At 34.4% G+C, this 13997-nt stretch overlaps 3 protein-coding genes across 3 annotated transcripts; 2 read left to right on the forward strand and 1 right to left on the reverse strand.

Annotated features, from left to right (window-relative positions):
- Positions 1–887: 887 nt before the first annotated feature.
- Positions 888–2758, forward strand: LOC118055446 (uncharacterized). The gene is made up of 2 exons (XM_035067357.2): positions 888–1365; positions 2194–2758. The coding sequence occupies exons 1-2, from the start codon at positions 1111–1113 to the stop codon at positions 2458–2460; spliced, it is 522 nt and encodes a 173-aa protein (XP_034923248.1). The 5' UTR covers positions 888–1110; the 3' UTR covers positions 2461–2758.
- A 289-nt stretch (positions 2759–3047) lies between these two features.
- On the forward strand, positions 3048–6144 carry LOC118055445 (reticulon-like protein B11). Its single transcript, XM_035067356.2, has 6 exons — positions 3048–3326; positions 3496–3676; positions 4005–4146; positions 4247–4316; positions 4405–4574; positions 5772–6144. Exons 1-5 carry the CDS (start codon positions 3266–3268, stop codon positions 4572–4574), a joined length of 624 nt encoding a protein of 207 aa, XP_034923247.1. The 5' UTR covers positions 3048–3265; the 3' UTR covers positions 5772–6144.
- Positions 6145–6544: 400 nt separating this feature from the next.
- On the reverse strand, positions 6545–10648 carry LOC118055444 (protein TIC 21, chloroplastic). Its single transcript, XM_035067355.2, has 4 exons — positions 10300–10648; positions 9499–9756; positions 7287–7490; positions 6545–6918 (listed from the first exon to the last, which is right to left on the reverse strand). The coding sequence occupies exons 1-4, from the start codon at positions 10603–10605 to the stop codon at positions 6805–6807; spliced, it is 882 nt and encodes a 293-aa protein (XP_034923246.1). The 5' UTR covers positions 10606–10648; the 3' UTR covers positions 6545–6804.
- Positions 10649–13997: the final 3349 nt, after the last annotated feature.

The following is a 13997-nucleotide window of genomic DNA, read 5'->3' on the forward strand; positions in this document are numbered from 1 at the left end:
AAACATGATCGTGTTTGTTTTCAAAAATCTTTGAGCAAGGCCCATTGTGTGTATCTTGTAAACACAATACCAATCAACAACTTGAAAATCATAAATCCTCATTCTACATGGGTAATAACAATGTAGGCCTGGGCCTGCAATCTAAGCCCACGCATATAAGCTTGGGAAGCCGAGATCTTTTTTTTATAGATTGTGAGGAAAGCATCATTTACCTGCAACATTTTTTGGTCGTGAAACTTGTTTTTGATCATTATGCACTTTGAAAAACCAAATTTATACCTTTAAAAATTCATTTGCAACCATAAATAAAATTTAATTAGTTTCAAAACTTAAAGAATAAATAAATTTTAAAATAAACTTCAGACCTCGTCTCTTTTTTCTAGTATTATTAAAAATTTAAAAAACATTTTAATTGAGTTCATCTTTCAAAGCTAAATCTATAAACACTAAAGTTTTTTTGGATGACTTTTTTTTTAGTTTCTTAATTTTTTAAGAATTAAAACATAATAAAAATAAAAATAAAGTTTATAATTAAAATATAATAACCTAAAAAAAAGGGATTCAAGATGAAAAAAATGAAAAATCAAATTAAACTTTTTACATGCCTTTTGCAGAAAGGGGCACCGTTGGTTCCAATTTTGGTTCTTAATTTCTCAATTTTGTTTTTAAACAATAAGATAAAACTCGAAATTAATTGTTAATTTAATGTTAGAATGTTTTATAATATATTATTCAAGCGAGAGAAAACAAATCTAAATAGATTAAAAAGAAATAAAGTTAAGTGATGTAAGTATAAGACAATAAAAAGCTGGAGGATCTAAAAAACAATTTAACTATAGCCAAGGGATGAACGGTGGTTGATGTATAGCAAAACATCGACCGCTTTTATTGGAGTTTTATTTTCTACTTTTTCTCTGTTTTTTGGATAGCTTGGTAATCGAGCACCGTAAAATCTCCAAACCAAGCTGAATTCCGAACTCCGATACGAGCGATTAACACTAAATTAAACCCATCCATTATTTTTCAATCAATAATTCTTTATAATCACATCAAAACCGATATCCAAAACGACAGAAACCCTGAAGCAGGGAATTAGGGTTTTGGATCAGAATGTCGACGGGCGGGGCCAAGGACGGTGAGTTGCAGTTAGTAGCAGCGCCGGAGAAGACAAAACCGGCGCTCCCTCCGCTTCCACTTGCGGCAAGGACGGGATCGACGGCGTTGGTGGAGTACACGGCGCCAGTACTCAAAGAAGAGGAGGAGGACCTAGAGTTGAAGCTTCGAAGAATACTTGAGAATGTGCCAGTTCGAGTTAGTAATACCTCCGGTAGTTCCGCGGGTTCTGGTTCCGGTGATTTTCACCAGGTAACATGATCATTTCTTTTTTAATTTCGAAATCGTAAACCGAGAAGTTTTTGTGCAATAGTTTTTTCAGTTAGCAACTTTCTAAAGCGTTTTGTATTGGTGTTATATAGATAAGAGTAAATAATAATTGTACTGCAGTATTAAGATTAGGGTTTTATTTGTTTGATATCAGGAGAGATCGATGCTGGATTGGTTAACGTTTGTCTAGACGAGTATGTTCGGTAGAAACTGAATGTGATTTGGAACTTGGTTTTAGGCAGTATCGAGTTAGCAGTCGTTGCCACTAAATGCAATTAACACTGATTCATGATGATAACCTTTTCCGCACGACCATAGCGCTTTATATTAGAGATGCATGCTCATGGCGTTGTGACAGTAGTGATCCTAGTGTATAATCTTTTCCCGTGGAATGCATTGGTTTAAACCTCTTCTATTAGAAAAAAGGATTCTTCTGCCATTTATGGTTTGTTGGCACCCACTAAAAATCTAGAAAAGCAGGAACACAGAGGTCTAAATTCACAGGACATCCTGGTGATCCCAAGAGATCAAAGTAATTGGATTGTAACAGACTGAGGGTTGTATTGAAGTTGTGTTTGGTGTCGTTGAAAGAAGAATCATGTCAGGTTAAACTTATCTAATAATACCATGTTGTTTTGTATCATCTGCGCGCTCAATGTTTAACATGTATTAAATATGTTCATCGGTGAAGCAGGAAGACATGAGTGTTGTGGGTGGGTGTGTGAATATCCATGTTTGCATATATTCATGTCTCACTATTTTGTTTGTTTGTTTGTTTTTTTTTTTTTTTAATTTTTTGGGTCACAACAGTATCGGCAAATGAGACGGAGAGAGCAAGACAGGCTTGCAAGGATGGATGCTGATTACCAGAGAAGGAAAGAGTTAGCTGAATTTACTATGAGGAGAGAGGAAAGGATGAAGGCTGCAGAGGAACAAACAGAGAAAAAGCGTTTGAAAAGGCAGAGGAAAAAGCAAAGGAAAAAAGAGAAGAAGATGAAACCAAATGCTGGTGGAGAAGAGTGCCGGAGAGAAGATGACGAGGACTCTGATGATGATGGCGATGAAACAGGAAACTAAACAGGCTTTTACCTTATCGTTTTAGTCCAAGCTTAGGTTCAAGCTTGATTCCTGCCGGAATCTTTAGGCAACGATCTCAATCAGCTTTCTAGTTGTTATGCTCGAACTTCCTAATTATTGAAGTCAGATTCCCTTGTTTGTAACCGGTGAAGTGCCTCTCCATAGAGAGATGGAACTGGACAAGGAAAGAGTCAACTTTGATTGATGCTCGTCTTGTTGATTGTATTCCGTCATCAGAGTGCCGGTTAAAACATATAAAGATGAGATTTCATCATTGCCAAGCAGGTTTTTTATTGTAGAGCACTTGTATTATTTTGAATGAGCGAGTGAACTAGTTAATGCCCAAGAATTCAATTGCAACAAAATTCCTAATCGGCCCATTTTCTGCCATAATTTATATACCCAATGAGCAAGCAATAATTATTTTTCAAAGACTAAACATCAACACTAATCAGCACTAATACCAAAACTAATTAGTTCATTCAACTCAGATGATAAGCTACAGATATAGGGAGGCATTACCAGTAGCATATTTAGTATTTACTGTGAAAACATTGATTTAGATATAAATGGCTAGAAAGTGATGTTAAGCAACGATATCTTTAAAGTAAAACCTTAATGCCTGGGCTGATTCCATTTTGACCCAGCCCAGTTCTACATCGTCCAGTTTGCAATTTTAGAGGAAGCTAGATTTTGCGTCGGTTTCCACCGTTTGGTATTTTATAGTATTCTCTCTAACACACTTCCTCTATCAGTCAACTCATCGATCGATCTCTGAATTAGCTACCTCTAAAATTGAATCACAATGGGCGAGTCCGTCACCCCTCGTCGCATCTCCGTACATCAAGCTCTCGGCGGCGGCCCAGGTATCCGTTTACCTGCACGTATACACGTATTTATGCATGTATAGGAATACTGGTGTGCATCAAAACCATATACCTTCCTCGATCATTTTGATTCTAAATAGATCTGAACATTTTTTATATCAACTTATAATCTTGATTTTAATGTTAAGTATTGGTGTTAAATGTGTAGTGGCTGATGTGTTATTATGGAAGAGATGGTACGCAAGCGTCGGTGTTTTAGTGTCTGCAACAACTCTTTGGATCTTATTTGAGAAAGCTGGTTACAATTTGTTATCGTTTGTGGCTAACGTGTTGTTCCTTCTTGTTGTTATTCTCTTCTTTTGGGCTAAATCTGCTTCGCTTCTCAATCGGTAATTAATTTATGCTTTTTTGCACCTTTTTAAATGTTCGCGGATTTATTTGTCTAATTTTTTTTTGTGGTTATTGATTTCGTATGTGAAATTCTAACACATTTCACAATTTTTTATTGGTATAAATTTTTAGTTATGGATGTTGTTGTCTTAATTTTTTTGATGGATTACATGCATCAAAGAGAGATGTTTCATTGATAATTCTTAAATTTCAAATTTATTTACTGATTTTCCGTCACTGTTTGCTGTTTTGGGTGACGATCTAGATTTGTGTGCATGTGTGGTTTTGGATTCTAGGCATGAATATTTATTAGTAGTTGTGATTTAGGCCATTCCCTCCACTTCCAAATTTGGAAATTCCCGAGGAGATTGTTGCCATGGCAGCTGGTATTATTCACGTGTATGCCAATTATGCATTGTCGATTGCGCGTGAAATCGTGATCGATAAGAATTTCAAGGTTTTCCTCCAGGTTAGTAGCCATTTCTATCTTTCCACGAAAGAATTAGCTATACTTTTGTTGATCGCAAGAGGGTGGAATTTATATGTGTGATGCACATGTGGTTCTGCAGGTTGTTTCTGGTTTCTGTGTAGCATCTTATATTGGTAGTCTCTGCAACTTCCTAACTCTTGTCTACATTGGTGAGTTCTTTATTGCTTATTGTGTTTTCTTAATCAGTCCATTATATGAGGGCAGGCATTAGTTCATTATATTTGATTACATCTACAGGGGTTCTTCTTAGTCTTTCAGTTCCTTTGGTATATGACAAGTACCAGCACCACATTGATGAAAAGCTTTGTTTAGCCCATAAAATAATTCAAGAACAGTATAAGAAAATTGATGATGCCATCTTGAAGAAGATTCCATTACCATCAAACAAGGAAAAGAAGACACAGTAGGTAAGTTGCTGCCTCTGCCTCTCTAGTAAATATAGACTAAAGTAGGAAGAATTTCATTGGTAAGCATTTATGATTCCGTGTCTAAATAGTGCACATCTGACTGAGATTATGGCTGTGTTTTTACATGGAGCCAAAGCATGCTGTGGCCTTTATTATGTTTGAAATTTTGATAATGTCATTGGTGCAATCTCAATGTCATTATTGTTGAGTCTACAATGATTTTGCTAATGTTGTGGAAGGATACATGACTGATTAGGCAACATGATGAAGGCTCTGGTAGAGTTTTTGGTACAAAATCTGATAATTTACCTCCAATAGGTTAGAAGTCTTCATTATAAATGGGCTGCAGTTAGGTTGCTTATGACAAGGGCATTTTGAGTATATGGTACTTTTATGTTGAGGATCTGTTAGCTTGTGCGCAAAATGAACATTACATCTTTGCCACATTGGATGCGTGTTGAAGAGAAGCATGCTCATTTGCTGTCTTAGTTGCTTTTTATTTTTGTGTGAATTATAAATAACATGCTTGGTACACTTTTGCTTGAAATTGTCACCATGGTGAAACTAACCTGTGATTTAACATGTCGATAGATTAATGGACTTGCCTTGGTATGGTTTTTTCTTCTTTGAGACTTCCTTGGAACATCATTTTCCATAAGAAATTGAGTTTTCATGCATGTTGCAACGAGGAGGTGAATTAGCACAGATCATACTGAAATTTGCCAATACATGGGTCTCCAAGATTCTCGCATTCAGGATTATTATTAAGGAGTCTGTTCAACAAATGTACGATTACAAATATTGTTCTCCAAAATTGCTTTCTCTGGTGAAAGTTCTCCGGATTGTATTTTCATCTTATGTTGTTGATTCACTGGCCTTCCTCCCATCTGGTCGCTCATTTCAGCATTGTTTACTTTGACCTTCCCTGTAACTATCTCCACATGAACAGCCTCGGTAGGCGGGATGAATGTCCTAGGTTGTCTGTTTATCAGCATGCTACCGTCATCTTGCTCATCAATTTGCTTCCTTTATTTGTTACATGGATATCCATATACTGCATTTGTTGTCAGAATTAAAACCATTTTGGACAAACTCAATTCATACTGGATGGATCTGGTCACTGGTGGTTTACTCTGTCCTCCATCTCTCTGGCTTTTGTTCGTTGAACAATTTTGAGCAAACTATCTTTGGATACAGGGTTTCAAGTTGTTCAGCAGACAGTGACTAGTCGCATAGTGAATGGATTTTCAGCATATGAAGTTGTTGAGGGGTGATTTTTCTTTTTGGTTGGGATGCTGTCAATATGAGCATCGAACATCAGCTACTCATGGTAGCTCTTTAGGAGCAGAACTAACCTTAATACAACCAATGAAGAACAGTAGATTTTTCATTATTGTTATCTGCAAGAAAGCCATTGTTTTGATTCTCTTGATCTGTAATTTTGTCAGTCCTTGCTGTTTGTTTTTATTTCTTACTATTTCATTCCCACTGGATTATGTTCTCCGACTGGAGAGGAAACTAGCTTTTGATATTGGAATTCTATGACAGCCAACTCTTTTACTTCTTTGAAGAGCAAGTAAGCGCGGTATTATCATAGCTCTGTACTTGTTTAATCGCTTCAACTTTTTACGTTTTTGCCTTGCTGCTCGCTTCCTCTACCCCCTCCAGTTGTTGGCATAACAGGGATTGGATCTGTCATTTTACAGCGTTGATTCACCTGGTCTTTCGACCTTTCAGCCTTGGAACACAACCATCTTTTTTTCATAAACAATGGTTTTTATTAAATTCAACTTTACGATTGCAAGCGTGAAGCGCGGATCCACCACCTTTCAACCTGTTTGCATTCTTTTAACAACAATTGAATAGAAGAATAGCATCACGCACAAGTCCAAATGTATTGCTTCATCCAACTTCTTAAAGTTGCTTCTTCTGAATACACCAATGCATGCTCCTGAGCTGCTTCCACGACATAATAACAAGGGCAAAATTCTCGCTGTTATGCAACTACTGTACCATAGAAACAGGTTTCTAACCTCACTTGTTACTCTGTTGCTGGTGGATGTTATTACGAGATCAATTACAAGTGCTCGAGGTTTTGGAATCAATCAAATTTCATTGGAACGGTAGGCTACAAATTATCACTACGAGAATTGCGCGCATTTTGTAGTATCATGCAGAAGTTTTAAAATCACCATCTTCAACCTCGGCTACAATATCATGCAGAAGAAGCTTATGCCACCTTAAAGACTGGAATATTTTCTGATGGTGGTAGTGTCACTGAGCGTAAAAGTTCCGAGGAGAATACAAGCCCCAGGAAATGAGAAAGGATGGTGTTCGCTGATGCCTGCACAAGGGAAACAGTAAGGGTTGCTATCAATCAAAAAACTGGGACCAAAATGTTTACCCCAATTAAAAAGTTATCATTGATTTATCAGAGAACTGAACACAGATGTTGGGTTAAAAGAACATCACATTAGGGAATTGATAAAAGGTAAAAAAAAATTACTTGTTCCATCATATAGGCAAATATTAAAGATCCTCATTGATTCATTTGTTGATTTATTTCGCTGAGAGCATAAATGCGAAAACAGATAAAGCTACAGTGACTTCTATAATAACACAAAGTGTGATTTCTGAACCTAACACCTACCGTGAGTCTGTAGTCAGCAGAACTTTAAAATATGATAGGAATTAGATCTGTATAGTATTTACCTGCACCAAAAACACATCTAATGCAAGAACTGGACTGTAACCAGGAGAGATTTGCTGGTAATAAGGATTTGCAGAAGAAGTTAGGGCCTTCGCAACCAACAATCCAACCGTGGCTTGCATCCCAAGAATGGCAGCACCCATTCCCAACAAATTCAGTATTATGCCATTTTTCAAGCTTTTCACAACATCAGCACGAGGAGGTGCCTGGAAATATAAACAATAAACAGAGCACCAAGCATAGAAAAAATATTTTAGAATTATGCAAACAATATACGTCTGGTTATTTAACTTCAGCAAAAGAGTCTTTGAGTAACAGTATGACAATCAAAGCAGCCACTTCATGTGTGCTTAATTCTAGCACCATATTTAGACCACATCATCCTCATGCGAACCTAATGCGATCCACATGTAGTATGGCTTTCTATTCTTCTTGTTTCTTTTAACAGGTGTGAAAAGCTGTACAACCCGAGCCCAACAAGCACTAGCAGTTTACTATTGATGATCTTCTGCACTTCAATGGTATGGAGTTCGTCTTACTTATGTAGACCAATGACTCACATGAATAAAGAAGAAAAATCACATAGATAGATAGATGGGAAGCAAAGACAAAGGATACAAGATGAGTCAGAAAATACAAACTGCATGAAAGTCCCTTCAAGAGATTCTCGTTGACAAACTAAACCTGCCCAGTAATTTTTTTAAACTACAAGGACTATTTGGAGATATAAAAATGGGATCCAGACTCTAATTGCCTCTTATCATTCCTCTTTAAGAGAAAAAAATATCAAGGAAAATATTTGCTAAATTTGAATGTCCACTTATCACAATATCCCATGCCCCAGCATTGTGAAACCAACCATTAAGTTTCTTACTTCAACATTGGACTTCTCATTAAGTTACCGCAAATGGCATTAGAAGGAAACAATGTCCCCATTTCCCTAAAGCACCATATTACCAATTAATTCTGTGGCATACAGAAACAGCAAGATTCTCTCATGTACACCCACTGACTTCATCATGCATAAGTTGTACAAACTACGACTAGCATAAACAAAGTAATTTGCTCAAGGTCAATGAGCACAATCAAATTCTTAAACAGACTGCCAGGTTATTTCTGTCAATCAACCAATAAACTAATGGGGTATGCTCATGTTTGTTTTAGCAAGAACTCTACTTATTGATAGTCAGTGTGTTGCAACTTCCTCCCTTTCTTTGTAGTAATTATAATATGGCAAGTAATTACACAGTCCTATTTGGCATTGAGTTTGCAACTACATTTCAAAAGTGCTTTTGCCCTGAAAATACATAAAATTGATGTTTTTTTATAGCGCTTTCCAATGATTTTAATGTACTGATATAAGAAAAATAAATTATTTTGAAGCATTTCAAACCAAAAACACTTTCAAAAAGCACCCAAAAGTAGAAGCTATCACTTTCTCAAATGGGCACTTTTATAAGAACTTTCATTTCCTCTCCTCTTTCTTTATCGAAATTTCAATTGCCTACTTTTAATCCCTAACTTCATCATTCAAAAACTATTCCAAGAATGAATGGACAAGACATATGGCCTAGGATTAGGCCCAAGGCCAAGTGGCCCATTAAGGAACGGGCCTAGTCCAAGGCTTCACGTCCAGACACGTCACCAATAAGGGGTGGCTAGCCCAGACATGGGATAACCATGAGGGTTGAAATTACAAAAAATATATAGGCTCTCACAATAGTACATTGCTTGCCAATTGTAAAGGACACATGGCACTCCCACCTTAATCTACCTCATGCGGGGAGGACAGTCCAACTGACAATTGTACCCAAAGCAACATCTCCTCCTGACACTTTCGACGGGCCACAGATCATAATGAATAGGCCTACCACAAACACAGGTACACAATGAGGCTTGTTTTGCAAGTTGCATTATGACTCCTGCTCAATTTGGCAGCCCACATTTGAGGCCAGTCATCAAGCTCATCATGTTACCAAATCCAAAAGACCTCAAGACGAGAGGAGACCTCATGAAAAACAATCATTCAGAATACAAATGACAACTAAAACAATCATTTAGAATACAAATGACAACTGAATAAGTAACATGTCCTTTCCAATGATTAAGTTAAAAATCCTTGGAAACAACCATTATTCAGAACGATCAAAATAAACACTGTTTATGATTGCGAGTAACACATAGTAAAAAAACTAAAACAGTATGTATACATACCTTGGAAGGATCATTGACAGTTTTTCGGAGCTTCTCAGAAAGCCGAATGTACCCAAATGACCAGAAAACAGAAATGAATGCAGCTGCAATGCCACCAAGAGTAGCATAAAAAGTGGGAGGCGAAGTGATCTTCCCAGTGAAAACCACAGAAAAGGAAAGAATCACAGCTGCCACTGTACTACATATTAGCTGCCCCCAAAATCCTAAACTACCCAACCGCTTAAAATACCTTGATGTATTCTCTAATCTCTTAGCTACCTGCACACACAATAACAATAATCTTACTCTAGTCTCCACAACAGTTCCCATATTTTTCTTGGTAACCAAATATAAAAATTAGCAACCAAGAACGGAAACTAAAATGACATTTAGAAACCCGTCTTAAAGCAGCTCCTATCCTCAACTCAAGTCTCATATTCACAAAAAATTGCATTTCGCTTCGATTTCTCTTCATTCCCACCATCGCTTAGTAGTCAAACAGAAAAATTACCACACAAAAAGCAAAACGAAAATGACATTTAAAAATTAAAATCTCATATGAAAGGCAGCTCCTTTTTTTAGACATGTTAATGGGTTTCCAAAATAATGCATGTATAGCCCCCCATCTAAGCAAAGAGAAATTAGTGCATAAAACAAAAATAACATCAAGAGGAAACAAAAACCTTTATAAAAGACAGTTCCTTTTCTTTTACTACACAAATGGATGGCCACATAACAATGTGAGTTAGTAAATTAGACTTCAAATTCTAATGTAACTTTCTTTTAGAAATCTTGAGCAAAGAATTTGGAGAGGGTTTGAACCTGAGCGAGTTTTGCCCTTTCTGCCTCGTCGTTTTGGGAATTGAAAGCAGGAGCAGTGGCATTAGAAGCGTTTGTTTGGGTAAATAATTTTTTTGGTTTTCTGTTCCTAAGATGATCATAACTAGATAATGAGCTAATGTAAGAGAATGATGGGAGAGGTTGTGTGGATTTGTGAAAGATTAGGATGGAGTTTGGAGGACGGAGGAAAGGTAGGTGTTTTTCACGGTGGATAAGGGGAGGCGTTGGAACCGCCGCCATGGATGCCGCCGTGCCGGAGCGAACTGCCGGCATGAGTAGCGTTTGCATTTTTCCCGAAAGTGTGAGCGGAGTAGGCTAGTTCGAGACAATGTACTCCTAAATAAGAATCAATTTTTTTTTATATGAGCTGCATGTCGTTTAATAAGGCCGTGTAAGAAGCTTGTCGTGCGACTATCTGTCGTCCATGTACTAAAAAACAATGTGTCGTCTGATGTGTAGACGACACTCGTCTTACTTGGATTATTATCAACCTCAGGAGGGAATTCATTTTTCCTTCTCACAAGTCTTTTTTTCTTCGAATTTTTTAATTTATTCTTCAATAGATTTGTTTATTATGGTTTCATAATTCTATTATAGATTTTATAGATTAAATGAGGTTGGTTCAAGTTATTGTTTTTTTGTGTTTGAATTGTCTTTGGAATAATTGAATTGACTATGTTATATCATGTTAATTTCTAAATAGTTAATTTTTTTTTTTGCTAGAAAATATATTAGCAACACCTAGATATTTTCTTATACTAAAAAAATTGATCTAACTCGTGGTGTAGCCAAGATGACTCGAGTTTTTTTTGTTATTTTTTTAATTGAATATTTTTTTTTATTTAGATTGGATTGATCGAAAATTAAAAATTTATAATTTTTTTTTATTTGCTTTCTATGGAGTTATCCTAGTTTTCTGACTCAGGTTTGGTAGGTTAACCCAAATTGTTTTCAGTTATTTTTTCATCCTTTTATTTTATTTTTTTCAACAATTTAATCCCTCAAAGTTGAATTATTTGGGAATTGGGCTTTATAATTTTTTTATTTGCTTTCTATGAGGTTATCACTGTTTTATGACTCGAGCCACAAGTTATGCCAGTTGACTCAGGTTTTTATCCTATTTTAATTGTTATTATTTTTAATTTTATCATTCAATATTAAGTTTATTGGGAATTAAGCTTCATAATTTATTTTTGATTTGTGTTTTATGAGGTTATTTGATCTTATAACCTGGGTTTACTAGCTTTGTCGGTTGACTAGGGAGGTGTTTTGTGTACTTTTTAAAATTAAAATTCAGCTTCACAATATATTTTATTTGTTTTCTATTGGTCTCATGACCTAGATTTGGTAAGTTAACTCGACTCGTTCTTTTAGTTGATTTTTTTAAAAAAAATTTATTTTTTAACATTAAGTTAATTGATAATTGAATTTAATAATTTTTTATTTGTTTTTTATAAAGCTATCAAAGTTTTATGACTTAGATAATGGATTTAACAGATTCACCTAAATTAATCTAAGTTGATCTAATATGTTGTCATTTTAATAATTTTTAAAAAAGTTATTATCATGATTGTTCAAATTATATTTTTGAATTTTTCAAATTAAATAGGTTATATCAAGTCAATTACTATATAGTTTTAAATTCTTTTATACTAAAAAAAAAAATTAACAACACTTGAATATTTTTTTTAGGTCCAAAAAAATTTAATCTAACCTTCAGTGTAGTGTAGTGTGAGGAATTATCTAATAATAACTAATTGGGGTATTATTTGTGTTGGATGATGCATGACTTGTTGTTTTAAGGGAATTTTTTCCCCTACGGTATTTTGAGGTCAATTTTCATGTACTCGGGATGAGCTTCTTTCTAATCAAGTTTAGATAAACTACTAGCTATTTAATTCGTGATGATTCACCGCAGGTCAGATATTTTTTTCCATTGAAAACAATCATACATGTAGGCTTATTCAACCCATTTTCTTACATGAAAAAAATTCCTAAATGTATATTGAAAAGCCTACACGTGTATCTAATTAAATAAAAAAAAAATAAATTAAAAAACCTATACATGTATCTAATTAAATAAATAAAAAATCATTTGTGTAAACAGTTAAGAAAAAAAAGTTATTAACGATACCTAAAAATAAAACTGGAAAAATCAAGATATATATGAAGAGCAAAATATTTAATCTCGTAATATAGAACATTTAGCTGATTATGTTTGCTGAATTTATTTATTAAAATTAATTTTTTTTCAACCAAATGATAAGAGAAATAGATACCCACATTAAACTAATTGAATAAAATAAAAAGAAAAACAAATTATGCAAGGTTATAAATACTAAAAATATTATCTAAAACTAAATATTCTTTTATTTTAAAAAAATTTATCTATATAAAAGATAAAAAAAACCTATAGATAAATTAAAATAATATCTTAAAAAATTAAATATACACAAAACAATTAAAAAACAAAATCTCAATTCAAAAAAGATAAATAAGTAAAAAAAAAATTAATTCACCCAGGAAGGATACTAATCAAAACAAAAAATTAAAAAATTGTTAAGAAAAAGACTAATTAAAAAAGTATCAGTTAACCAAAAAAAATTAAAAAGAAAAAAAAATAGTCTAGTCGTTACACTTTACTTCGTCAAATTTGTGATTTAGATCACAAATTCAATTGTACATTTTATCTTAAGTTTATATTCAACCTAGATATAAAAATAAAAAAAATAAAAAACAAAAAGACCAAAAAAAATGCAATCACCTAGCCTATGGCTTAGCATGTTTGGGTCATTACAGGGTAGAGACCAGCCATGTGGGTGGCCTTCAAGCTTAACCCACGAGCCTTGACTTAGTATTATTTATTTTATTTGTTTTTAAAGATTAACCTTGTATTTTTATTTTTATTTTTAATAAGAAAATTATTATGATGGCTGGAAAATCAGGTCAATGTTCTTTAGGCTTTTAAAAAATAATCTTCAAGCCATTTCAACCCAAAACCTCCTCACAAACACCCTTATAACTCCTACGAACCAATACATCGACCCAAAAATCCTAAACAACTATCAAAAACATCAAAATAAAATCGGGTTAGATTTGTTTTTCTTAACTTATATTTGTTTTTTGTAGACAACATTGAAGCTCTAAATAGCCATCACCAAACCCCTTCCATTGCATGGAACCTGTGGATGCAAAAATCAACCATTTTGGTGGTAAAAAATAGCATCTAGAATCTCTCTCTCTCTCTCTCTCTCAATCCAATTATCTATCTCTAACTAGGAACTAAAAAATAATAAAAATTTTCATATCAAAATGGAATTTTCAAAGTTTAAAGGGCTCTAAATTGTATTATTTTAAAGATTGAGGACCTAAGTGTATGACGTAGTTTTTCTCTTATATTACTTATATTAGCTTTGTTTGACACATAAAATATTTTAGCCTTTTTTTAATGGTTATAAACTTTCTTTAACAAAAACGAAGTGTGAAAACAAACATGGGATAAATTGATTTCGAAGCCAAATTCAAATGGAGAGTATTATGTCCAGTCTATGTGTAAACTGTTTTCATCCCCTAATCATATTAACTCCATCAATGGTTTGTAGAAAGAAATGGTCCCCCTGAAAATTGAAGTCTTTTGTTGGCTGAGCTAGAAGAGAAACTATTGACATTGATGCTCTATG

The sequence above is a fragment of the Populus alba genome, chromosome 1, assembly GCF_005239225.2.
Source record: "Populus alba chromosome 1, ASM523922v2, whole genome shotgun sequence".
Classification (NCBI taxonomy): Eukaryota; Viridiplantae; Streptophyta; class Magnoliopsida; order Malpighiales; family Salicaceae; genus Populus; species Populus alba.

Coding starts and splice junctions, on each gene's coding strand:
- LOC118055446 (XM_035067357.2), top strand. CDS start 1,111: ATGTCGACGGGCGGGGCCAAGGACGGTGAGTTGCAGTTAGTAGCAGCG. Junction 1,366..2,193: donor GTTCCGGTGATTTTCACCAG/GTAACATGATCA, acceptor GGGTCACAACAG/TATCGGCAAATGAGACGGAG.
- LOC118055445 (XM_035067356.2), top strand. CDS start 3,266: ATGGGCGAGTCCGTCACCCCTCGTCGCATCTCCGTACATCAAGCTCTC. Junction 3,677..4,004: donor TCTGCTTCGCTTCTCAATCG/GTAATTAATTTA, acceptor GTTGTGATTTAG/GCCATTCCCTCCACTTCCAA. Junction 4,317..4,404: donor CCTAACTCTTGTCTACATTG/GTGAGTTCTTTA, acceptor TTACATCTACAG/GGGTTCTTCTTAGTCTTTCA.
- LOC118055444 (XM_035067355.2), bottom strand. CDS start 10,605: ATGCAAACGCTACTCATGCCGGCAGTTCGCTCCGGCACGGCGGCATCC. Junction 7,491..9,498: donor CTGTCAATGATCCTTCCAAG/GTATGTATACAT, acceptor TTATATTTCCAG/GCACCTCCTCGTGCTGATGT. Junction 6,919..7,286: donor TAGATGTGTTTTTGGTGCAG/GTAAATACTATA, acceptor TCCCTTGTGCAG/GCATCAGCGAACACCATCCT.